Source organism: Puntigrus tetrazona, chromosome 19 (genome assembly GCF_018831695.1).
Source record: "Puntigrus tetrazona isolate hp1 chromosome 19, ASM1883169v1, whole genome shotgun sequence".
Taxonomy (NCBI): domain Eukaryota; kingdom Metazoa; phylum Chordata; class Actinopteri; order Cypriniformes; family Cyprinidae; genus Puntigrus; species Puntigrus tetrazona.
The window spans coordinates 8392376-8418063 of record NC_056717.1 but is presented as its reverse complement, the minus strand read 5'-3'; the positions used below and the strand labels follow the sequence as shown (position 1 = coordinate 8418063).

At 37.5% G+C, this 25688-nt stretch overlaps 1 protein-coding gene across 5 annotated transcripts in view; it reads left to right on the top strand.

Annotated features, from left to right (window-relative positions):
• The first annotated feature begins 5229 nt into the window (after positions 1 to 5229).
• Positions 5230 to 25688, top strand: part of kiaa1522 (KIAA1522 ortholog) — a 36627-nt gene continuing 16168 nt past the window's right edge. Inside the window, exons 1-3 of one of the 5 annotated variants that reach the window (XM_043217431.1) lie at positions 5232 to 5481; positions 5762 to 5796; positions 6698 to 6989. In XM_043217431.1, the coding sequence (XP_043073366.1) occupies positions 6752 to 6989 (238 nt within the window). In that variant the 5' untranslated portion in view covers positions 5232 to 5481; positions 5762 to 5796; positions 6698 to 6751. Of the gene's footprint in view, positions 5482 to 5761; positions 5797 to 6697; positions 6990 to 18479; positions 18730 to 25688 lie in introns of those variants that run through there. The other 4 variants (XM_043217433.1, XM_043217432.1, XM_043217430.1 and 1 more) reach the window with 4 other exon arrangements.

The window sequence follows — 25688 nt, the reverse complement described above, 5'->3', positions numbered from 1 at the left end:
TTTTGCTATATGCATAAATGTAAGCTAGCAGGCTTATTGGCTAGCATATAGATATGTCCTGGGTGGAATTTCTAAATTGCCTAAAATGTCCAGGTTTTTTTACATGCCCAATTGGTTTACTATGCGCATTGGCTGCCCTCCATTGGTCAAACAATTTTTCATTTATTACTTTCAGCAAGTATGACAACAATAGGAAAACAAAGCCAAGACTCAGAAATGTTAAGCAATGTAGAAATCCCAGGTGGACAAGCAAGGAAAAAGAGCACAACATATGCTAGCAGAGTGCTAAAATAACAGGCTAATCAGTTACTTGTTAGCTTCCAAGCTAACTACAAATGTTTTACCCTTGAAAGCTTGCATTATATAATACGGTAATTATCAAATGTACACATAGTACATGCTTACATATCCATAGTTTTTACATCAGCCTATTAATACTTGGCAAAATAATTCCACATCTGCAAGAATGACACACTAGACATGATTTAATAAGGATGGATTATTCAAGCTGGACTATTTGGGAAACAGTCTGTGAACCTGATTTGACCAGCCACTGAAAGACTGGTGAATTAACTGGGTGCTAATATTAAAGTGTTAAATGTGTGATGCTCTGGGAGCTTGGCACGTCAATGCCTTATTACAGACAGAGGCATGAAGGCACGGAAGCCTCTAAATCAAAGTGTTCATCACAGGCCAGAATGTCTAATTGAAACTCTCCATGCGTTTCATTCTGGAGCTCTGGCTTGATGAAGGAGATTAAAAAATGGGGACGCTTGCCAAGATGTACTTTCTCCATGATTCTTGTGACAGAGTAATGAGTGTGTACTGAAACTATGTGGGTCTCATTAGTGCTAAAGCTGTGGTACTAGAGCACCCGCCTGGTGTCTGTTGGGGTTTGGCTAGACTGCAACCGAAGATCACAATGTGTTAGTGTTGACTATTTTACTGTCTGTATCTTTACTGAACTTTATATCTTCAAGGGCTAGTTTACCCAATAATTAAACAATTCATAATACATTTTATAATTAATCCTTGTGTTCTACAGAAGAAAGTTTGGAACAGTATAAAGGTGAGTAAATAACACTTTTCATTTGCAGTGTTGTTTTGCAGCTCGTGTGTGAATCTTGTATTTGTATTTTGTGTGTGATTGGTTTGTGTGATTGTGTGTATTTGTGATTGTGCCACTGGCTGTGAAGTTCAGTGGTACAGAAGGAAATCCAGTCTGCAGAGGACAAAGAGAGGGAGAGATAATACAATGCTGTGAGAGGAGGGCTTAACCCAGTGGACAGGCGGGATTTCCTGGCTGTTGCCTCGGCTCCCCTCCATAAGAGTGGTGGGAGATTTACGGAAAGCACCTGTGTAAAGGGGGTTTGTTATTGAGTTGTTACTGCTTATTCGCTACAAGGATTTACAGAGAAAATTACAATAAAACCTGGGTGCCAAATAGATGTTTTATGTCTATAAGAACTTATTTTGACTGTTGGCTGGTTTATATCTAAAGGGATAGCTCACCCCCCAAAAAATACTGTATACGTAATACAATTATTAGATACAAATATTTGCTTCGCTTTTGATGTGCACACACCTTAAATAGCTGATAGAAAAAACTTTAACTTTTTATGATTATTTTTATTTACATATATTTATCAGTAATGTTTTCATTTTTAGCACAGTGGTATTTTACTGGGGATTATTCCCCATTAAGTTTTAGTACTTCTCTGCAAAGTTTCAACGTTTTACAGCTTTGAAATATATTATGCTATGAGACGTTTCAATGTAAAACAACTTGACAGCCTGAGAAGACACAGAAGGAGGAGAACTTTGATGTAAAAACAACTACAAATGCTGGTTGGCTGGCAGACCGCATAGACCAACTGTGCTATACCTGTTAGGATATTCATCACAGATGGTTCAGCAACTTACTGCAGCCAGAACAGGAACCCAAGGGTAGTGTTTGATTCTCAGTCAAACAAAAATGCTCTCTCAACACAGTCTTATTCGCGATTCGTAACAGTTTTACATTTTGGTCCAGATTGGTCTATGATTTGAAACTGTCTTTGATAGCGTCTTCTTTGGAATTTTAGCTGCACCAAAAAGCTAACAACTGAACTGAACTAACGAAGCTAACCCATTGCACACAACAATGCTACTAAACTGATAAATTGCTTGTGCTTTGTGAATCACTTTCGTTCAAAAAATAAATGTTTTTTGCAAGCAATTCTCTTGCAACCTTGAGAAAGGCTTGATTTATCTAGCTGGAAATGAGGAAATGTTTTGTTTTCCCAATGCAATCCAACGATCAAAGGATCTGCCAAGGTTGAGTTTCTTCTAGTGGTAAATGATTGTGTATAGTAGTACTCAAAATATACCCGCAGATCGAGCTCCATACTTTCACAACAAAACACTGAGGCTTTGTGAAGGCAGAGAATGACTGTTTTCTTCATAGTTGCTATAGCAACATTTAAACATTTCAATGTGTTCATAGGGACCGAGTAAGTCTGACTCACAGTAACCCCACCCAGTCCCCCACAAGTCTTCTCTCTCTCTCTATACAATACAGAGGTTGCTGACAGAACATCCACAACGTATTTTAACCTTGTTTGAAGCAACACATGAACTCTGTGGGTCTTCAATGGTTAATGATCACGTCTGACTGTAATCTGTGATTGGCTGAAGAAAATTGTGTGCATGTATCTTCACTCCGTGACCCTAGAAAACAGATCCAGATTGTGATCCCTAGATAGTGCTGATTTACTGGATCAGAGCTGGTCCAGCCCGGTGTGAGGAAGAAGGCCAGAGCCTGAGGTTCTCCATCTGTGCTTTTCAAAGCAGAAAGAAAGTCAAACAAGCTCTGAAAATAAGCAGGCTTGTGTTTACAGAGCATATTGAGTCGTCCTGGGTACATATCCTGACACACACGTCTCCCTTATCTTTGTTTACAGTCACTAAATTTTCCTGTAAATGGCCATGGCGTGGTGAAAAATACATCAACGGCATATTAAACATAGTTCCTGAAGGGTTGCGTCACACAACAATGCTTTATTTCTTTGCAGAGGCTGACATAATACTGTATTTTTTTAGAAGTACTCATAGTTTGATGTCTCTCTTCAGGATTCAGATAAAAGGAACTCAGAAATCAGATTTGTTTGTGAGACTCTAGAGTAAACATTGACAGACAGCTTTGACACATCTCTGAAAAATCCCACAGGACAAATCAAGAGTTTCACAGCAACATACTACATGAATGGATCAGGTGGCTGGCAGAGTACATTTCTATCATGACAAGTGAAAGATATTATTCATCCCTAGATGCCGCTAAAATGTACACAGTGTACCTTTAAGAAACACTGTTGCTACACAAGTATATGTATAAACCTGTAGCAGATCTATACAGGTGAAGCTGGGGAGGTCGAGGTTTTCAGAGGGACCTTGAAAGCTCTCTGCGAAATGCTTTAGTGGATGCTAACTGGCCATTTAAATATAAACATATATGCAAAAGAAGCAATCTCTTCATTTGCAAAAACAAATCTGAACAGAATAAACAGTTTTATTTGTTTCAGACTAATATATGTATATCCTCAAACATTGAGATAACAGGTTATTAAATAGGCTGCTGTAGTCCATACTATGTGTTGTATGTGCAAATGTACAAAGTAGCCTGTACAATGCACATGAAACCAATAGCAACCGACAGAAAACATCATCTCAGAAGATGTTGTCGGAGTGGCAGCGTTCACATCTTTGAGTTAGCTCACCGTCAGGCAGGATTTAAAATGAAACCAGATGAGCCGGGTAACATATCCCTTGCCACCGATTCCCACAGGACATGACATCACTATTAGCTCTGCTATTCTTAGCCTGCTTTCTGTGGCTTCTCTGTGCTGCTAAAAAACCAAAATAGCGAATTCACAGCAACCAAGCTCTCAAAGTTCAAGAGAAAATCCCCTAGAGGGTGAATCACCGTCAGAGGTTAAAGAGCTACTCAATACATTAAGGAGACAAGTCCCTGCAAGACCCTCTTTTAACCCTCTCCACTGGTTACCAGACCTCATTAAAGGCAGACAGTGGCCCCAAAAGTACACTTCAGCCACTCTTTAACATGTAAGGCTGTCACTATACCATCTACAAAAATATATGAAAATAGCCTATAAGATACAGAATATAAAGTAGCATCTGCAAACAATTGGTGGCAGACGGTTTTCACAGCTGACCTTACTTTTAACCAGCTGGTCTCAAGATGATGGTCATTTTAGTGGATTTATGATGCCAGTTCCTTTCAAGTTCACACAGGTGTCCTACCAGAGCAACCCAGTGTTAGTTTAGTATCAGAGATGTACTATTATAGTTTTTATTAGGTGACTTTTTTAAATTACCATTTTAATTTTTTATTTGTAATTATCTTGTCATTTTTATTTATATTTATTTTTCTTTAAATTTGTCTATATAGTTTGTACACATTTTTATGCAGCTTTAGTACTTCAAGCCGAAAAACTTTAAACAAGAAGTAAAGCTTTGGCAGTAATAATAATTTCAGTTTAGTTTATTTTAAAGGTAAATATTTTCTGTTTAAATGTTAGCCGTAGTTAACGATAATAACAATAAAACCACATAATTCATCATTACGAACATGATCTACAAGTATTTTAAATCTGCAAAGTTCTCAGACACTTGTTTTCCTTCTGAACTTTCTTTTTTTGTCTGTTTTGTTTGTCCTATCTGTCAGTGAAAATGCTTTACTTGGTGGTCTACTACTTGATATAATAAAACCATTTGGCTGAAATGTCCAAATACATGTATGAGCCAAAAAGAGGACATTTTTCCATGTTTTGGTTTATTTCTTTATTTTTAGCCTCACTCACATAGCTAGTAGAGTATACACGCGTGTCCAAAGAACACGCTACATCTCAGGTTTCAGACTCCATAAATCACCTGTAGCTCATAATGAACATGTGGCATGTCTATGTTTCGTACGCCGAACACAACGATCAGCTTTTTGGCTTCATGTCAGCGCTTCGAAACCAAAGCCAGCCTGGATGGTGTCTTTCCGCCACCTCTGATTAGGATGAGATAGTATAAGTTAACGAAAACCAATGAGTGCATGAGGTAGAGAAACAGGAGGAGTGGACAGACGATGTCTAAAAGCGATAAGTGAAGGTACAGAGGAGGGAAACGGTGTGTACATTGTGGTGGGAGCGTGAGAGAGAGAAAGAGAGAGAGCGATAAGAGGAGGAGAGAGTCGGGGTGGGAGGGAGCCAGCTTGTCATTGTGAAATAGTTGGGTGGAATACACGTGTGAACTGCAGCTCCTCTCTGCACTGCGCTGAATGGTGACCAGGAGACAGGACAGGAGGGGGAGGACTGACCAGCATGGAGCTCCACTCACCCAAAAAGAGCTGAATAAACAGTACAACACAGCTCTGCAGCAAAGACAAGACACACACTGAGAAACACAGACAAAAGGACGCAAGGAAAGGAAAGCAAGGTACCCTCTGGTGTTTTTGTGCCCTTTCGCCATAAAATGTGTGCTTGGGAATGTGACGACTGTTTTGAGTTGCATGCTGTAGTTGTGTAAGTGTGATGGTGTGTTAGAGTTTGGGTTTGTGAGTGCGTAATTGGGGTGTGTGTTACTCCATCCGGAGATTTTGTCGCTGTCGAATTATTGTGAGATTGAGAAATTAAGAGAGAAATATAGAATACATGGTCAGTAGCAGCAAACCGAAGCTCTTGGATATAGTGGAGTTTACTTCTGAATGTTTTCTCAGAGGCGGAGGAACTTCACTGCCTGCTTTTGCATGAGGTAGAGTGTTTTTCTCTCCCTTCTACTTTTGTTTTGTCTCTCATACCTCCAGTTCTCGCACCATGACTGAGATTAGAAGGTTTAGGGAGAATAAACGTTTTCAGGGAATGAGGGTGTAGACGCTACATTTGCACGTGAATGCTGAAACGAGGCTTGCAAGTACCTGATACAAAACACATGTAAGGCATCTTTGGAGAGGGAGTAATAGTAACTTTTTAAACTATTTCACCGTTTCTATGGGTACTAAGAGAGACTTGATATAGACACAGTAGCTGAAGTGGCTGCTGACTTCAGAAGTGTGGCGTAATGGTTAAAGATCTGGGCTGGTAATGAAAACGTTGGTCCAGTTCCCGATTTGTCCCCTCAACCCCAGATTACTCAAGAAGGACTGAACCTCTAACAAATGTACTGGTCCTGGTCCTTGGTCCTAGAAAAACAACATATTTGGGTTAGGACTGAGATTGGACTTTTATTGAATATAATCCTGGGTAGATTATAGTTAGGAGTTGTTATTTGTTTTTAAATAAATGCAAATGCTTATTGATATTTGAAGAATCTTTCAACCACGTCAAAGTCATATGGAGCAACCATCTTACAAAAAAGCACAAAACAAGTATATGAATATTGCAATATTCATATATAATTAATTCATTTATTATTAATAGGTTTACAATGTGTAATTCCAATGTTTTCAAAGTGGTTTTACTTTGGTTTCCTTTTTCAAAACCCATGTGAAACTAACATGAATAAAAATAACACATTTCTATTAACTTGGCACATGCGTTTTAAACTATACTTTTAAAAAAAAATTTAAGCCACATGCAATTTTCTTATAATTTTTTTTATGTATTCTCAGAAATGTAAATGTTCCTGTTTCGTCTTTCTCTTGATGTTGTGGCAGGTGTTTGGAGTGGAACAGGAGAGCAGTCAGAGATCAGTGGTCATTGGTCTCAGGATGTCCAGGAGCAGCTCTGCGGGCGATTTGGTACCCAAAGACATTACTGAAATACTGGCCTTGCAGCAGGCCAGTAAGAAGAAACGGGGTTCATCCTTAGGCCGGGCTTTCAGCTGGTTCAAAGGCAGTAAACGCAAGAGGAGTCTCAGCAATGGGCATAGCAGGTCAGGAGGTCCATGTGGACGGTCTGGAGAGAGCACTACAGCCAAACCCATTCATGCCAGTGGTGACACTAAAGGTAAGCAAAAACAGTGTTGCGTATTACCTGGTTTGTTTTTGAAGAATTGGATTCAGCTAATGCTAATCAAAGATGTCCGATTTTGATACCGTAGATGGAAAGGTTTTGAAATACCATAGAGTTCGGTTTTAGCCACGTTCTCTGGTGCCAGTCTGTCCGAACCTTGAATGTGGAATTTCTTTCTTGCTTTATTTGAACGGTTATCGCTGGGACATCACTTATTCAAGCAGGATTAAGCTACAATCACAAGGACATGTCTTCTCTGGAATGGCTTATCTGCTTTTTTGTTGTTTCTTTTTGCTTTATGAAGTCCTACTTTACACTTGCTTTTGGGTTCCATTTTTTTCACTGCAAAGACAAAACATATTGTTGACATTCTATCATGAATCTCTGAGCAAATCAGTGGCATTGTGCGGTTTTGTCACGGATGAGATTTTTCTTAGTGTATTAGTTTGAATGCGATATAATTAGTATCATCCAGATCCAGTGGTGCCAGTTTGGATGCCAGACACTATCTCAAAACAGCAATCAAGAAATGAACTGAAAAAAGAAAAATGAAGTATTATTTTCAATGTCAACAATCATAAGCCAATTTAAATGCAAAAAGTGCCCAATATAAGTGACTGGAATAACTAATATAATTAGTAGGTATATCACATTTGTTCACATGACAATCAAAACTGTGTCATTCATTAATACACAATGTATGTTAATCCAATCTTTAAAAATCAACAACAAAAGTATTAAAAGTCCCACTTTAACTGCAGAGAGAACTAGATAGTCTTTTATGAAGAACATATTGTAGTACATAAAACAGAATCTGGCATAGTCCAATATTCAGTTTTTATTTTGATTAAATTATACCTTCATCTCCTTTGTGTCATCTCCCTCCATAGGTCACTTTCCCACTCTTTTCCATGTAACTTATATTTGTACATTTGAATATACAGCTAAAATGTACATTAAAAATCTGATCCCTTGTCATGCTAAAACCCGTCGTCTCATGTATCATCACATCTGTCTGCTTATTCCTAGTAACTGGCTAAAAGCGTGACTGCCGACGTCAACATCAACATCAGCCACATCTGCAGTTTGCGTGTTTAGTAATGTCATGATGACTGATTGGATGCGTTACATGCACACTTTTGTGGGTTATCGGGTTTTGTTTGTTAACCAATTAATCTAGACAATTTAGATATTTGAAAACCACCAAACTGACCCCAAATCAGCTCAAATTTGTCCACCTGCCAATTTTTACCTGCAAATGAAGATCAGGATTTGAAAACACTTTAGCAACCACCCAGAACTTCCTGGTAAGCCCCCTTACAACCACCAATAACCTCTTAGCAACACCCTATCAACACCCAAGCAACCACCCAAGACAAGCTAGTAACATCATAACACTCTACACTCGAGGAAAAAACTTTAGCAAACACCCAAAACTTAATGGGAACATCATAGCAACACTTTAATGCTCTAGCAATCACCTAGCAACACTATAGCAACAAGTTAGAAACATCCTATAATCCACCCACACCCACTATAACACCCACCATATCAACTATTTTAGAAATAAACTAAAAGTGAGAGAGAGCTGTGCTGTAACTAGAGGATCGAGGATCTCTGCCATGTGACATCTGTTTACAAATCTCTGTGTGGAACCTAAGATTGAAAGAACAATATTGGACAGTATGTTCAGCATTATATCCCCAACCTTTCTGCTAAGTGGTCTTGGGAAAGTTTTGCAAAGTTGGCCCCAGAGGTCCTCTTGGACACTGACACTTTAAAACCTGCTGGACCACTTTTAGGTAGAGGCCCAACCAGAAGACTGTGAAAAAAGTCTCGGATTGGGGATTTTTCTCCTCCTGCCCCCACAAGTCTCACACTCCCTCTGTTAGACTGAAAAAAGCAAGTAGACTTTGAGTTGCTACAGTCTGTGAGTTAACAGGCACTTGGGATTTTAGCTGGACATACACCGAGAATAACATGTCATTCAGAGTCTTCTGGTCTCATATTCTCTTCTTAAATGCCACAATTTATAGCATTTTCTGGTCTTTATGAGAGGGAGACAAAGCCAGAGTGTGGAAGGGTCTGAGAGATGAGACACATGCTGTGTAATTGAAAGGTGACTGATTTTTCTGAAATGCTTTGTAATATTACATCCCTTTTCTTTACCTCATAACCTCTTTTTTTATTTTGTTTCACAGCCTCCAACCCAAAAAGTATGTTTTATTTTAATTAATGTGTACTTGTAGTGTACTTCATATCTTAGAAGTATTTAAAAAAAAACTTTCTTGTAGATAAAATAATATAATTGAAACAACCGAGGGTACACTTAAGTTTACTATAAAGTACATTTTGTCCCGGTTTCACAGACAAGGCTTAGATTAAGCCAAGACTAGGCCTTAGTTAAATTAAGGTATTTCATCAGCATTTTTTTTTTTTTAAATTATAAAAGAAAACAGAGTTAAACATGTAAAGTTTTTCTGAAGTCAGACATAAGTGGGTCAAAAAAAATTTAGCTAACTGTATTTCACATTAATTTAAACTATAATACATTTTCATTTAATTGCAGTTCAAATACAGTTAAGTGTTCGATAACATTTTTTATTATATTATTTAATTGCAATATTAAAAGTTACTGATTCACAGAAGGTGATGGGAGTAATGCGTGTCTGTTCTTGTTGAATTTGGTGTCGGAGTTTTACTGCCTCTAGTGTTAATTTCATTTTGAAACTGCAATGGATATGCACTTATTGGCACATATACGTTAACGCTGTGAGACCAGGTAGAATTTAAAGAAGTGTTTAAATAATAATAGGATTTGGGGCATGCTGCTTCTTATGGGCCCTTCCATAAACAAATAATTTGGGCTATCCTGATTCAGGACATTTCTGGGCTTAGGGGCTCAACAGTGCAGCACTAATTCCTTGCGTCACCCCTGTTCGACCGAGCTCAGCCTCTGTCTACCTCCCTCCCTCCAGCCAGAGGGCTCTATCGGGTCCGGAAGCTTTTTGAGGGGTGAGATCACCATGCACGGGATTCCCTCTAACACAAAACATAGACGCAGTAATCGTTACTTAGTGTGGCCTTTATCACGTATAACACAAAGAATTTCACTTTTAAATCAATACGTTAAACGTTTCTGTACTTAATGAAACATTGGACACTAGTGGAAATAAGAAAAAAAAGCAAAGAAGAAGAAGAAGGCAGATGTTACTTAACTGGTCATTCTTATTGTGGAAGCCAGACATCTGTTAACGATGATCTTGCACGTCAACATAGAATGATGACTTGTGGTCAAACAGAGGAGGGTTTAATGAAACATGAGCTTCCTGTAATAGCTCTGAAATAAAGAACATGTGAATGTTTAATGACGTTTGGAGACACTGATATACATCCCTACGCACGTCACAGGAACACAAAGGAGCAGAGTGACAAAAGACAGTAATTGAATGTTTTCCGAGCGCTTCTCTGCCCAGAGGACGGGTGAAGAGCACATGAGGTCAGAAGGGGAAACTGTGAAAGACATTAGGGTTAAAACTGTGTCTTGCGGAGTAGAGGAATACGATGACATGTTTTCTTAAGAAGTACATTTAGTGTTGCTTAAAAGATTGCGAAGATAAGTAGGCCTTTAACAAAATATACAACGACATAATTCCACAGAAGACTCTGCAGATTTCCACAGAATAGAAACACCAGCCATTCACGTTTACGTCAACTCAATTTTATTTATATAGCGTTTTTAACAATACACTTCTCAAAGCACTTCTCAGTATCACATAGGAGAAATAGATTAAACAAGACAAGATTAAACACTTAAAGGAATAGTTCGCCCAAAAATGAAAATTAGACAAACACAGTGAAATTAATCCTGGCTGTTCAAAGCTTGGTAATGCTCATTGATAACGGCCATTACTTTGAACTGCAACATAAAACTAAGCTATGCGTCTTCGCAGGGTTGTCACATGTCCTCTGAAGCTGATTGATGGGTTTATGTACCAAAAATATTTCTAGATTTAAAATTATAACGTAAATAACTGACTGACTAAGTGCCTAAGATAGCTTTGGGGTGAGTAAAATAGAGGGTCATTTTCATTTTTGGGTGAACTGTTGAATGCAGAGACGTCATTGTCCAGCTCAATTTAGTTTAAGTAGAATCTGCGCAATCAAGAAGTGTTCCTATGATCCTTTATCAAATATATTTTCATAGTAAACAACTCTCTGCCGTACTTCGTTCTGATTTGTCATTCTCAACATTATGCAAACAAATGTTTTCATATAATGACCACAAATTTCCTGATTCTGGCTGGCATACTTTGCAAGGGTTAAAGTAATTATAAAGTAATTCCAGTATACAGTTAACGGCATTTTGTACTGTTTGTAGGAAGTATTTTGACTCATTAGAATACTAAAAATATGATTAAATATTAAAGAAGTTTAAAAGCTTCTCTGCTTTATATCATGGCCGCATGAATAAATCGGGTGTGCATTAATAATCAATAATTTATTGGTTTGAAATCAATTATTCCATTATAAGAGTATAGCATTACCAGCTAGATTCAACACATTTTACAACTCTATATAGCAAAGTCCCAATTACACAGGTTTATCAGATTTTAGAAGATTTTTCACGTATCATGCTCACAAATGATTATTTCTTTAAAATCACATACAATAATAATCATTCATACTGTAAAGTACAATTTATTTTATTTTAGTATATTTTAAAATTCAATTTACTAATATTGTGCTGCTTAATAGTTTTCTCAGGATTCTTGTAGCATTAAATGTCTTTACCATCACTTTTGGAGAATTGAATGAAACCTTTCTGAAAAAAAAGTATACATTTCTTTTTAAAAAAATCTCTCTGACTGCAAACGTTTGAACCGGAGTGTATTTACATTGACTTTTCATTCTATATATTAAGTCTGTCGATTACAAACTTCCGCGTCTTCTGTGCATCCTTTCTCCTGCGAGTCCAATCAGCCAAGTCGTCTCATGTGTCTCAGTGTTTGTGGCTTTCATTATGTAACTCACAGTAATTGATACACCTGTTGACATGTTCGTTTCAGCGCTTACTCCAGCAAATACTTGCCCTCTCTCACCCTCTTCCAGCCTGTGCCTGAAAACAAGCAGGTAACTCACTGACAGCCTCTCACTACAGCCTACTACATTTACATAAGAAAGCATTAAGTCTTTTTCTCACTACCACAAACCTGTCAGAGAGACTAAGGCACGCTTCTCACACACCTCTTTTAAGGTCAAGATAAGTGGCATAAAACAAAGTGGCCGATCCCTTTGCAGTAAGATTTTACATAGCTTCAATGCACTATCCGAGCGCTGAACCTCTTAAGTGGCCTGTTTAATTTTGGCTGTGGCCGTGATGTTGCTGTAATGAAACAAGGACACTCTGGCAGCGTTAAAGGATGAAATTGCAGTTTAGAGCTCCAGAGAGAAAAGCACAGGAATGAGGAAAGTCTAAAAGAAGCTGCCAAGGTCACGAACAAGTTCTCTGACCTCAGTCTGGGTCGTGACGGTTACACCCAACTGTCCGGCAAACACACACAAGCTCGGCAAGGGGTGCTGACACACCCACATTTCACTGCTGTGAAACCAGATAACAGTTAGGGATATTTCCTGTTGTCATGGTAGCCGGCCCATGACCTCTTGACCTCCATATCTCTTTGTTCAGATCTATTAATAATACCATCGGACATTAAATGATTCAGTCGCTGTGTCTATCAGGTTATGTTTGCACAGCAGTACAAAGTGTTACTTCTGTCATGTGAATGGAATTTTTTTTCATATTTATCTTACTGTAACAATTTTTTTGTTGAATTAGGGCATTTAATGTGGTAATTGCGAATTTTCATGCCGAACGTCTGTATTGGTGTGAACAGGTCTTTACTCTGCACTGCTGTTCAGTTCTGAGGTACAACAAGCTATGCGTTACAATTTTGTTATCATAAATGTTACCAATGTTACTCAGAAAAAGCGAGTGGTGTTGATAAAATAAAATTATGATTCCAAGGCTGATGTCGTAAAACAGGCTCATAGCCAAAGCTTTCATAAAAAGATGCTGGAGTTTGTTCACCCACTCAGAGACAAACGTCACACTATAGGCATGAGAAAAGAATTGCTTTTGTTGTGAAGCTCAACACTTTTAGCTCTCCACTGACAGCTTTTTCACACCCTGTGCTTTCTCCTTCCACCTGGTTGATGCCGAGATAAAATTCAGCTTTTTTTTTTTATAATGGATCGTGACTCATCATCACACCTTGACCTTGATTCTCTTCTGCCTCCTCTAGCCTCTTCATAACTCTGGCACTGTGAGCAGGCATGCTAGGAATGAAGACAGGGAACAATGAACACATAGATATACTCTGAAGGTTCAGGCCTGGCCGCTCGTACCATCAGTTTTTACATTCCTTTTTAACTTGCAAAGACAAATCGTCTTGAACAATTAAAAATGGAAGAAACAGTGTTAAAACAATAATCAGAAGCGGACAGGCAGATCCATCTAAGAATTACATTTGTAGGCTGGCACTGAGTAAACCGGCTATATTTCTGCCAAGTGTTGGATCTGGAGGAATGCAGGTGGACGGAATTTGACTTGACGCCGCTTGGATTACGCCCCTCATTCCTGGATGGCAATATCCCAGCAAATCCGGAACAATCGCGGATTTGTGCGAGAGAAAACTGTTAACTTAAAGAAAATGTTCTCGCTATGGTTCGGTTTTTTGGCTCTGTTTTGTGTTCTTAAGAATAGTGAGAACAGCAGGTTTGAGTTACTGGTCACTGATATAATAAAGCATGAGCCAGCAATGCTTGCCAAGCTGTCTTCGCCTTCAGCCACTAGAGGACAGTGTGGAACAAAACCTTCCCTTAACAGGCTGTTTCAAGATCATTTGAATTGAGTCACATCTTTAAAATGTTACCAAATTTGCAGTTAAATTGTCTCGTGGTTTCATGCAAAACAACGACAACAAAAAACTAACACGTTTCAAAATACAATAGCATGTTCACATGTTTGAAGCTTTCACTTCAGGATATATTTGGTGAAATGTTCGTTGAAATCCCTTCCAGAGCGATTTTTCCAGCTGATATCCAAAAAACGACCAATTAGAATCCACCTTAATCTAACAATCTCCAGCATTTGAAAAGACAGACAAGGCGACAATACCACACGTGCTCACTCGCGCACAGATAGGGGGTCTGTTCAATTTCTAGAGGTGCAAGAAAAAGGAAGTTCACCTTGACAACAGGAGCCATGGCCTGCTAATTAACAAAGTAATGTGTCGTCAGAACTGAATGACTAACTGTAAACAGCAGAGAGCAGGCTGCTGTATTAGCATGATGGTTGGTGGTAAACTTAACTAGGAAGGTGTTAGAAGCCATGCTGACTAAAAGTTATGATCCTAATCGGTTAGTCACAGCATTCAGATATTTGTGAGGGATGTTTGTGCCAGGATCTAAAACATGGCGTTCTTCCGTCAGAAGATATGTAAACAGTAACAAATGCTATTCTGTGGGTGCTGTGCTGATTTTTTTTTTTATATATTAAAAAAAATCTCATTACTCGTTTTTTTTTGGTTTAAAATTTAAGATCACGTTAATTTAATTGTTTTCAAATAACAGACTAAACAGATTTATAGTGATATGAAGCAGTCAATTTTTGAAAATATGACGATTTAAAGTAAATAGTTAATTAGTCTATGCCATGAATATTTTTCACAGTCTTGGACTGTGGTTAATCACGATTAATCACAAAATTTAAAATACTAGGGTGTACCTGTGAATGTGTTGAAATAAAGAAATGTGTGACAAACTAGTTTAATGAAGCAGAACTTTTCACACCAGACCACGCCGGGTGAGACATAATCCTTATTATTCTTTTTTTTATTGTTCTTCTGTTTTTATTCAGCTATTATCAGCGTTTAGACTGGCAATAAAACATTTACCAAGCCACATTGCTCGGTGACCCTAAACCTAACCCTAGTTACCTTATATTGCCCGTATTTTCTTAGGCAAGTATACTGCAAGTACATTTAAGTACACATACCTTAAAATAAGCCAATTAATCTTTATAGATGAAAATATGTGCGTCACGCATGTCATACATGGCATTTTGACAAAGCTCTATAAATAAAGCAATTGCGTATGTAAAACAACGTAATAAAAAGTTTTCAGGTGTGAGAAAAAGTTTTTTACGAAAAGCTGAAGCGTGACATCAACTGGCACACTTTTGTCACTTCAGCAGTGATGAATAAAGCAAGCGGCAGGAAGGCAGCCCGTAATATCCCCACACCTTCGGGGCATTCAATTCCTGTCAGGTGAAATTCCTCTTTTCGAATCACAAGCTCTCCGAAATAGCATAGAGCGTCCCAGAACACATTCGCAGGTTGAGGAAAGGAAGAATCGACTGAATTCAGATGAGCTGAGTCACACTGAAGAACGGCGGTGTGAGTCTGTGCAAAGAGCTTAATGCGGAGCCAAACAAGGGCCGCATCGATTTATAAGGCATTATTATCCATTAGTCTGTAATGATGCCCTCTGAAAGCTTCTTGTGGTATTCAGACTACTTCTAAGTGTCTATAAATTGATGTATAATGTACTTGTCTGATATTAAACCTAGAGCTATAGCCTATGGCCAAACATGAGAGCGATGTCGAAGGGTTGGTATTTGCATGCTTTTCTGATAGTTATAATGGAGTACGATAACGTGCACTAGTGGTCCTGCTTTGCTGTGTTTGTGAATAACAAATGATATAATATGGATAGTGTTTCAAAAGAGGGGCGTTTCGGGGATCGAGGACCCGGCAGCGCATGAGGCGAGAGGTAGCTGATTGAAACGATCGTCATAGTTTTTGTTACAGTCCTTTTCTGTTACGTGATTCATAAAGCGTTTCCCCTGCCAAGTTACAAGAGGATAACGTAATTCCCAGGATTCCATTATGTTTGCATCTGCTTATGCCGGGGCCTCCTGTGTCTCCTGTCTGTTTTAGATTAACAATGATTTGCAAAGCTTTCGGTATTTATGAAGCCCGGGCTCTTGATTACAGTGAGAGGAGGTTGAAGGAGAGGGAACAAGGGAAGGGGAGGCCCAGCTTGTACCTGGAAAAGGTCAAAAACATTCCTGGGGCACTGTGTTCCCCTCCTAAAATCTCCACTGGGCATTCCTTTTCTTTCAGATCAGTACGCAACGTATAAATTAACGCCTCTGAAGCCCAGTAGTCTTAGTTTGAGCTACAGCTGTGTTACACACAAATGCTACATTGTTGGCATTTCATCATAAAATTAAACACATTTAAATAAATCGTGCATAAAGCGCATTGACTGTCATCTCCTTAATGGAACGAAAACAACATTTTCATGACACTGTCTATAACCATATTTTTAGACTTCACAGACAAACTGAGCTCAAACAGACAGGGCTTTTAAACACAAGGAAATTGACACAAATTAACTAGACACACCTGAACATAATGAGACAATTAACAAAGTGGGTCACACAGAGCACATGGGAGGTGAAAACAACAAAAAAGGAGTCCAAATACGTGACAGTTCCCAGCAATGGTATTTTAGTATAATTGTAATTATAGCTTATATAAATATTTTTAATTATATTAGTGAATTGTTTTTAATACTTTCTGTTATCATTTTAATTTTAACGTTTTGGTAATTTAGTTGTTTTTACTTTTATTATGTATACTTTCTATTACTTTTTAATTTTTACTTTTTAACATTTTAATTAAAGTTTATTTTATTTAGTTTGTTAAATAACTCCCTGTCTCCTTTTTTTGGTTAATTTTTTGTTTAGATCACATTTTCATATAACAAAAGGGCCATTGTTTATGTAGATTAATAAAATAATTTACATGCTTTTTTAAATTTACATAATTTACAAAGGTTATTTACATATGTAAAGATTTTAGTAAGATTTTTTAGATTTTATAAATGTATTTCAGTTTGCTTTATTTTAAATGAGTTTTTTCTCTCTCTCTTTTCATGTTTAGATTTAGTTTTAGTTATTAGTTATTATTTAGTCATTTTGATTATTATTTAGATTCCTAATGTGTTGATTGCACATTTGCTTTGATTGTACTTTGTTTATTTAATGTAGAGTTGAAACTGCTGTATCCTGCTGTTAATGCACTTCTTGGTAAAGATTAGAGTCAAATGAATATTATGTTACTTGATAGAGAGAAACGGTAAAAGACAAGGTGAAAGACAGTAAGCTTGGGGGGAGAACGTTGGAAACACAAGAAGAGTCAGACACAAGAGGACTGCACCAGAAATAGGACAAAGAAAGAGATGCTGGTGGAAGAAAGAATAATGGATAAAATATGCAGGGTTCCTGGCACATCCGTGGTCGAGATAGCATGAGGTTTGAGGCTTGCACAGTGCAGCAGTTGAATAATAAGTTGTTGTTTTTTTTGTGTGGTGCAGATTTAAATGACATGCCTACAGCAGTAATGTATCAAGAGATATTATCTGTGTGTTTCCACATATGTGGAATATAAGTCATGGCTTTTTAATACCGAATCAGGGAAATGATTTGGACGGTATATCCCGGTCAAGTCAAAAAAAAATCTTTTAAAAATATACAAAAAATAGATTTTGTTTTTTTAATAGAGAATTGTATTTCATGGAATTTTTAAAAATTAAATTAAATTAAATTAAATTAAATTAAATTAAATTAATCTTTGGTGCATGTATACATATATAGTCTAGTTAAAGTCACTAGACTATAATATAAAAGCTTTTTTTTCATAAACCTTTTTTTAATTCTAAGTATAAACTCAGGAGATATAAGATATAATCTTGCAATTCTGAGAAAAAGTCAGAACTGTGAGATATAAACATTGTGAGAAACTAACTTGTGAGATAAAATATCACAATTTTTTTTTTTTATTGTTTGATTCCATGGCAGAAACAGGTCTCCATAAACATATGAACAAACGAACATTAACTACCATGTAACAATCCCATTTTGACTTTAAAAACAAGCTTCTTTTTGCAGTTTTGGACAATTCTTACCAGCTTCCATAAGAATCACCCACGTAAAGGTTTAGGAAAACATTCTGTGGATGGAGTCGCTGGGATTTAGTGGATAAAGGCAAAGGAAATAAAAGCAGGCATCCGTGCAAACAGAGGTATGAACTGCCTAAGGCCAGATCTCTAAAACAGACAGAGGAAAGAGTGAGAGACGATATATACTGAAACATGTGAATCCTGATAGCTCGGCTGCATCCGATACTACAGTGAGAGTGTTTAATGTGTGTTTGTGTGAGTATACAAGCATGAGTGGCTGAATAAGCACATATCCCTCCTTCCTCACATTCCAAGTGGCTGGAGTGAGCTGTGACTGATCATCGCTGAGAGCGGTGTGGTCTGAACAACAGAGGCGAGGAGGGAGGGTCTCTCTCACACACACACACACACACACACACACGGCAGAGAGCGGGACATCTCTGTCCCTGCTGCGGCAGCTGGAGCTCTGAGCGGGAACAGGAATATACAGGCACTGGGAGCAGGAGGAGGAGGAAGAGAGATCGGGGAAGCAAAGGGTCCATATGTGGCAGTCCGGTGGGCTTGGGGAGCCTAGAGCCGGTGGGGTCTGAGACCAGTGCCATGGGGAACTCTAACAGCAAGAAGAAAACACAGGCTAACCTAACCAGCACTAGCAGAGTAAAGTCAATCTGGCACTTTAGACATGTGGAGAAATTCAAACCAGGTAGGAAAAGATGGGAAATGCTGCATTCTGCGATTTTGTATCGTTCAGCTTAGATATGACCGTGCTTTATTTATTTAGATTGTGCTTGCTAAAAATGCTTCTCTAAAGTGAAATTTATAGACACTTTGTCTAAAAAAAATGTTTCGGTGTATGTACACTTTGTGTAAAACAAATTCAGTATTAAAATAGGAAAAAAAAATCTGTCACTGAAAAACCCATATTGAGTACTGTGATGGTACAGCACAGTACTGAATGATTACTATACTCATATATGATATCAAATACTTATGATATAATTTTAAATATTCCCTTATACTATTGTGGTATCAGAGTTATTATTGTTAACTAAAACTAAAACAACAAAATAAATAAATAATAAATATGCAATTAGTAGTTTGAAATAAAATAAACATGAATTAAAAAGAAAATCTAAAACCTAAACTATTTAGCTAAAAATGATAAATAATAATAAAAAGGGAAAATGTCAGATAACAACAATAATTTATATCACTGATACTAAAACAATACAGTCCAACAAAGTGTAAAAAAAAAAACAAATTGACAAACAAAAAGTACCTGCATCACAAAATTATAAAAAGACAGGTTAAAAAAATATATATATATATATATATATATATATATATATATATATATATATATATATATATATATATATATATATATATATATATATATATATTACAAATAAAATTATTGTTAAAAATAAATATAAATAAACACAAACCTGTCTAATACTTTCTAATACTTACACATGCCCAACAAACCATGGCACCTTCATACTTTTAGCAGATTTCTGTTATCGTGGGAATCCTGAGAGATTCTGTGTTTTTGTCAGTATGGGAGGAGAAGAGATCCAGGTGTCTCTTCCTGTGTTCCAGTGAGTTGTTTCAATGACTGGGCAAGGTTTGGGAGTGTTATTGAAATGGAAAAAGCTGTAAACCCGTTGTAAGTCTATCATTTACGGCTTGTTTTCCTCATATTCCCTGCAATCACGGCTCTGTTATTAAGCGTTCAGACTTTCTGTTTCGTGCAACCTCTCATTTTCCAGAGCGCACAACAGAGGAGGTCTCGACTGAAGGTTTGGTCCTGACGTTCATCAGCATCGGCACACTTCTGTGCCTTCAGGCTTTGAGTGTTTGAGTGGCTTTGACACAGTCAGTTCTCTGTCGTTTAAAATCACAGGCTAATATCAGCACTGGGCATAAATTAAATCAAAAGCGTACGTCAGAAAAAAGATCAAATCTCTTGTCAAACACATCCCTTTCATATTTGTCTCGGTTTGCGAAAAACAAGATGCGACTTGCTTCGTGAGGCACCTCACTTTTCATGTGACGCAAAAGACTCCTACATCAAAATATCTCTGTAGAGAAAATGGAAAGAGGAAATTAGCCTATTAGCAGTAATGTCATTAGTGCATGCAGGGCGCATTATGCCCAAATACTAAGACGTCTCCTTTCTCAACATGTTATGAAAATTCTTCGTAACTATTTTGCTTCCCATAAACGGTTTGCCCATAAAAATGTAAGAAAATGTTTCTTAACAGATTGATATATCGTTTGGATGTCAAATTTTATTCAAGGCTTGATCAAGACGCTGTAACATCATTTTAAATTCCGTTTGCAACTGGGTGAAAATGAGATGCTAATCCCAGACTCAAATCGATTGTTTCTGTAGGTAAATACGGTTAATTATTAATTTACATCAAATCAACACCGCGTCACGTTTTTGACATCAGTTTGATTGACGCATTTGGCCTGATTTTGATGTTGTCAGTGAATCGAGATTGAATATTTATTGATACAAATACACATTTGTATGACATGAAATGTATGTAAATACGCGCAAGGTATTTTTCAACCTGATTGAGAAAGTAGTCTGAGTCAAGTGTTTAGATGCTTATTTTTTTAGATCTACGAACCATTGGCTTTAAAAAACATTGCAATCCACCTGTCACTCAAGTTACCACGCTCCTCATTATGCAGCACTTTAAGGCTGTAAACATATTTTTTTTGCTGCTGTTTTAATGATTTAATTTTAACGATTGCAGTTTTAATCACTTCTGTGTTGGTTTCACGAGAATGACTGTGAGGTTGCAGTGAAGATTTATGTGAACAGAATCACGCGTGATTGGTTATAGCACGCAACAGTGTAAAAAAACAACCTGGTCTTATAAAAATACGTAACTCTGTGCACTTTTTGTGCAGCACCGTTTTTGCGTGCCCTACTCTACATTTCACCACAGTTTCGAAGAGAAATGTCCACTGAGTGACGCTGAACGCAGGTTCAATACGTGAACCCTGGCACATTTAATTACGTTGATATAGATATGTATAAGAGCGGTTCAGAATTTAAACATCCGTAAACCTTTGCTAAAAGTTAATGCTGGGTCATGTTGGAAATAGGCCCAATACCAAATCCAACCCTAAACCTACCCGATTTGTTGATGTAACCGTGCTAGTTCAACTTATTTCAACCTTTTATGCACATTTGAACTGTTTTGTCGAACCGCAGTTACAGAGGATTCAAGCCAGAGCTTCTCACCTCTTAAGTACAGAATAACTACCATCGTATATATATATATATATATATATATATATATATATATATATATATATATATATATATATATATGAACAAAATAACATATCTGTCAAAAGACAAAAACTATAGAACTGTAAAAACGAGGACTGACAGTGGAACAAAGGTTTGCATGCTACGCTGTGTTGAGCGACACTCTTCCTCGGATTGTCTTTATGCATAGCTTTACTCATTCATCGAGCCGTTTATTCAGAAGAGCTGAATCTGAATGCATTCCAGCATACCAGCCTCTCTCCTCACGCGTGACTGGGCAGAATACACAACAGAGGGGTCGGCTCCTGTGGCGGCGGTGTCCAGCGCTTGAAATATTTACAGCAAAATAAGTGTTCTTGTAGCTGAGCTCCACCCTGTGTGCAGCAAACTATTCAACCTAAGGCTCTCAAGGTCCGCGAGCCATTAGTGATGTTAGAGATTGATAGATGGAGGTCGGATTATGGAGAATGAGTTTTGCTCATCCCATCAGTGCCTGAGCTGCAGGAGTGGAGTCATGCACTGGGGAATCTGGGCTCACGGTGAGAAATCCAATATGTTAGATCTCTCTCCGTGGTCGGGTGAATGATGATTAACACTGGACATATAACTCTGACAGATCGCTCATCCCAGTCGACCAGACTGGGGGAGGGTCAGCAGACTGCGGCGGGAGGATGGAACTACATGGTATAGACCTTTCTTGTGGTAGTACACCTGTTTGTGCTGATACCGTGTTTCTCAGAGATTTTACGGGGATCTTAGAGAAGATAGCGCTCGTTCAGTCAGTTTGCTCAACAAATGTTATGTATCTGTGGATGTTCAACTGGTCTGCATGCATCAGTGTATCATTTGTAATTGAGCAGGACATTCTGCAAAGGTTCACTCAGAGTTAAAGACAAAATGTTCTTGCAGTAACGTAATAGAAAAAGACATTTTGTTTTTCTACTGGAACTTTTCCTATTTTCTTTTTTTTCAGCTTTAGTTTATTTATTTATTTATGAATTTACATACTCACTATGGATGTTTTGAATGTTTCAGAACTATTGTGCTTAATGTTTTTATCGCTTTATATTGACACAAAACTGCAAACAATACAGTGACAATCCACAATATAATTGCTGCCATGGTTTGGCTTAGTTTTGATGTAATATTAATTGAAAACATTTTCCCCCAAAGACAAAAACATGAAAACAAGTCATTCAAACCGATTTATTTTCTTTAGATGTAGACCTTTTATTTAAGAATGTTATTCTTCGGCTTATTACAACTTAACTTCCCCATAAACAAAAGATTAGTTAGCTAAATTGTGAATTATCTTAGGATAAAACTAAAAACATTTTATTAATCAATGTTTAATTTAGTATTATTAAAGACAACAAAGCTTGAATGTTTTTCATCATAATTGCAGTATTTAGCAATAATAATAATCTGTTTACTTTTAATTTTTATATTCATTATATTTACATCGTGAGCCACCTATATGTTGAAAGGAGCAATAAATAGACAGACGTCACTTTTAATATCATGATTTTATGAACTATTCATGCAGAAACAGTTTTTGAGACTTTGTGTCACGATCAAATGTCACACTGTCCGCCAGAAAGCTCAACATTCTGAACAAGACGAACCACATGCTGACCTTCAGTAACCTCTACAGAGCGAAGAAAGCATCTCAGTCCCTAACAGAATTACAGCTGAAGAAGAAAGAAGAAGTGTGCTTTTGTTTTGAGGGAAATCCTCTTACTCTAGAAGTGCTGTCTGCAGAAACTCTGTGTGTGTGTGTGGTCCGAACTAAATGCTCATCAGGACCCAGTATGGGATTTTCTATACAACCTAATGTTCCATCTTTTTTTAGCGGTCAAAGCCAGTTCAAAAAGAGTTTGTGTAATAACTTGCGATGGACGAGCAGAAAGAGTCATAAGATGTAGTGTGACTGCCTGTTATTCCTGAAAACTACAAGCATGCTGCCTTTCATTTACAGAAGTAAATGGACACTATCAATTTTAATTAAAGCTTATAGTACAGAAAAAACACAAACATATGTAATGTAGATATATGGTTATATAATATAGTATAGTTTGGTTGTAGTGTGTAGTGTCTTTAAACAGTGTAACAGTAGCTATGAGAAATTCTCACTAAATGCCATTCAGCAGCGATCACTGTGGGGTGGCATCAAAGCATGGTTGGTAATGGGGCATAAAACCGATTATCACTCTGAGTGAGTTATAAGATCCACCGATGACGGTTCCCATGTAGATTTTTAGCTCTCATTAAGATTGCTTTGCCTCAGGAAGTAAACAATTCGCACAGGCATTACGCATCAAAATAATACATTTGAAATAGTAAGACAAAATGTGACACTGAAGACAGGAGTAACGATGCTAAAAATTCAGTTTTGCATCACGATAATAAATTACATTTTAAATACGGTTCCTTTAGATTGCCTTTGGTGAGCATGCACTGTAAATCTATAAAACACACACACACACAAAAAAATCTTTCGCAGCAGTGTGTGTGTTATATTGTACGTTTCATCACTGCAACACAATAATAACTAACATGATTTCAAGGAGCTGTTCAGAATGCTTTTTGCATGCAGTTTAGCTTTTAAAAAAAGTGTCTCGAGACCTTGTCATTTTGTGCGCGTGGTGAATATTTATGCCCGTGTCGTCCTGTTTTACACGTTTAGAACGTTTTTATGTTCAACAAGGTTGACCTGAACATGAACTTTGTACAACTGTGTATTTCTGGGAGGGGAGGGTCTTGCAAAATCCCAGGAGATTTATACTATTTAGTGTTCAAACTTTTCACCTGTTTAAGACGGAGCACGGCGAAGCTGCACTCTGGGACTCACCTCAGAGGTCGGATGCAGTAATTAATAATTCCACAGCAACAGGCTGCGGTAGACAAGATATTCCATTTTTCATTATCCCACGAGCAGCATTCGACTAATCCCTTTGAATCCTGTGACGGGTGTAGGCTCGTGCGCATCCTTTCCCCTTTGAAGTTTCAGTTAAAAGTGCTTCAATCAAGCGCAGTGCCAAAGAGAGTCACAGAACAGCGCCATAATCTGTGTCAGCGGAGGGAAATTCTTTCATACCCAAAATAAAAATTGCTAACAGTTTTAACGTTTATTTTAATAGGATTCTAGAGCACACTCCAATTAATCCCCCTACACCAGTGACCCCAGGATTGGATTTGTTCTCAGACTGGCCAGGGTTCCTCAGGGAGGAGAGAGCCGTCTTTACAATATCTTGAGCTGTAACCAAAAGAACCCGCCGAATGTTATTCCAAGAATCCCTGCCAATATCAACTTGTTGTCCAAACTCAAATAATTGCTTCAAGTGATTTAAAAACATGTTTTGACTGGAGTTGTTGTTTTTTTGCTCACGTCTAGAAGGTAGTGATAGGCAGAATGGAGAAGGGCCCAATATAAAGCCATTGAGTCTCAATGTAATAGGGGCTGGTGCAGCCATTTCCTCCATTACAGACAGATTGATTTAACATATTAGAAGCAATGAGACAACACCAAAGCCATGTTGCACACATTTGACCAACAAATATCATATGGTAGCTGAGATAAAAAATAAAGTAGCTGGGATGTGCCTTTAAAGAGATGGTTCACTCAAAAATTAGGTTTCTTTCATCATTTATGCTACTGTCTACCTTCTTATTTTTTCTGCACAACAAAAATCTATGACTTATAGATTTTGAACTTTTTCAAACAACACTAATTTGCTTTTCATTTGATGCTAAGACACTATGTTATCAACCTCGCTAGTGCACTGATGCAAGTTCTCTTAATGAAGTAGGTCACTGTGCTGAAGTTTGCAGTTTTCTTGCTTACCTGTGAACATCAATGTAAAGACCAGAATTTGCATTCACTCTGAGTAAGAAAGAGCACTAACAATTGCAGTTTCATCCCGAAAGACTCGGATTAATAAACCAAGGGCAAACTTGTCCTGCCGTTTTTCTGCTTTGGCTTTTGATTCAGATATGAATTAAAGTGTATTAAATATTCACATACTGCAAACTAATTTAGCAGACCTAAGGCTTGAACGTTGTCTGATGCAGAGGTCTGCAATAAATTCTCAAGGTCGTAGAAAGCATTTAGAATTTATTGTTTTAGTTATAGAATAGAGCGTGTGTGTTACAATGAGAATGAAGTAAAGTGTTTTTTGATGCATTTATCTTAATGCACAAAGTAAGCTACAGTCATCAAAGGAAGATTACTGCGGCATATAAAATCAGAAGCATCTCTTGTCCAAGCAGCATTATTCATAGCATAGTTAGAATTGCATTACCTGCATTTTGCACCGTCATACCTTTCTAGATGGCCGTTTCCTCCGTTCATGGTAATTGCAGTTGGT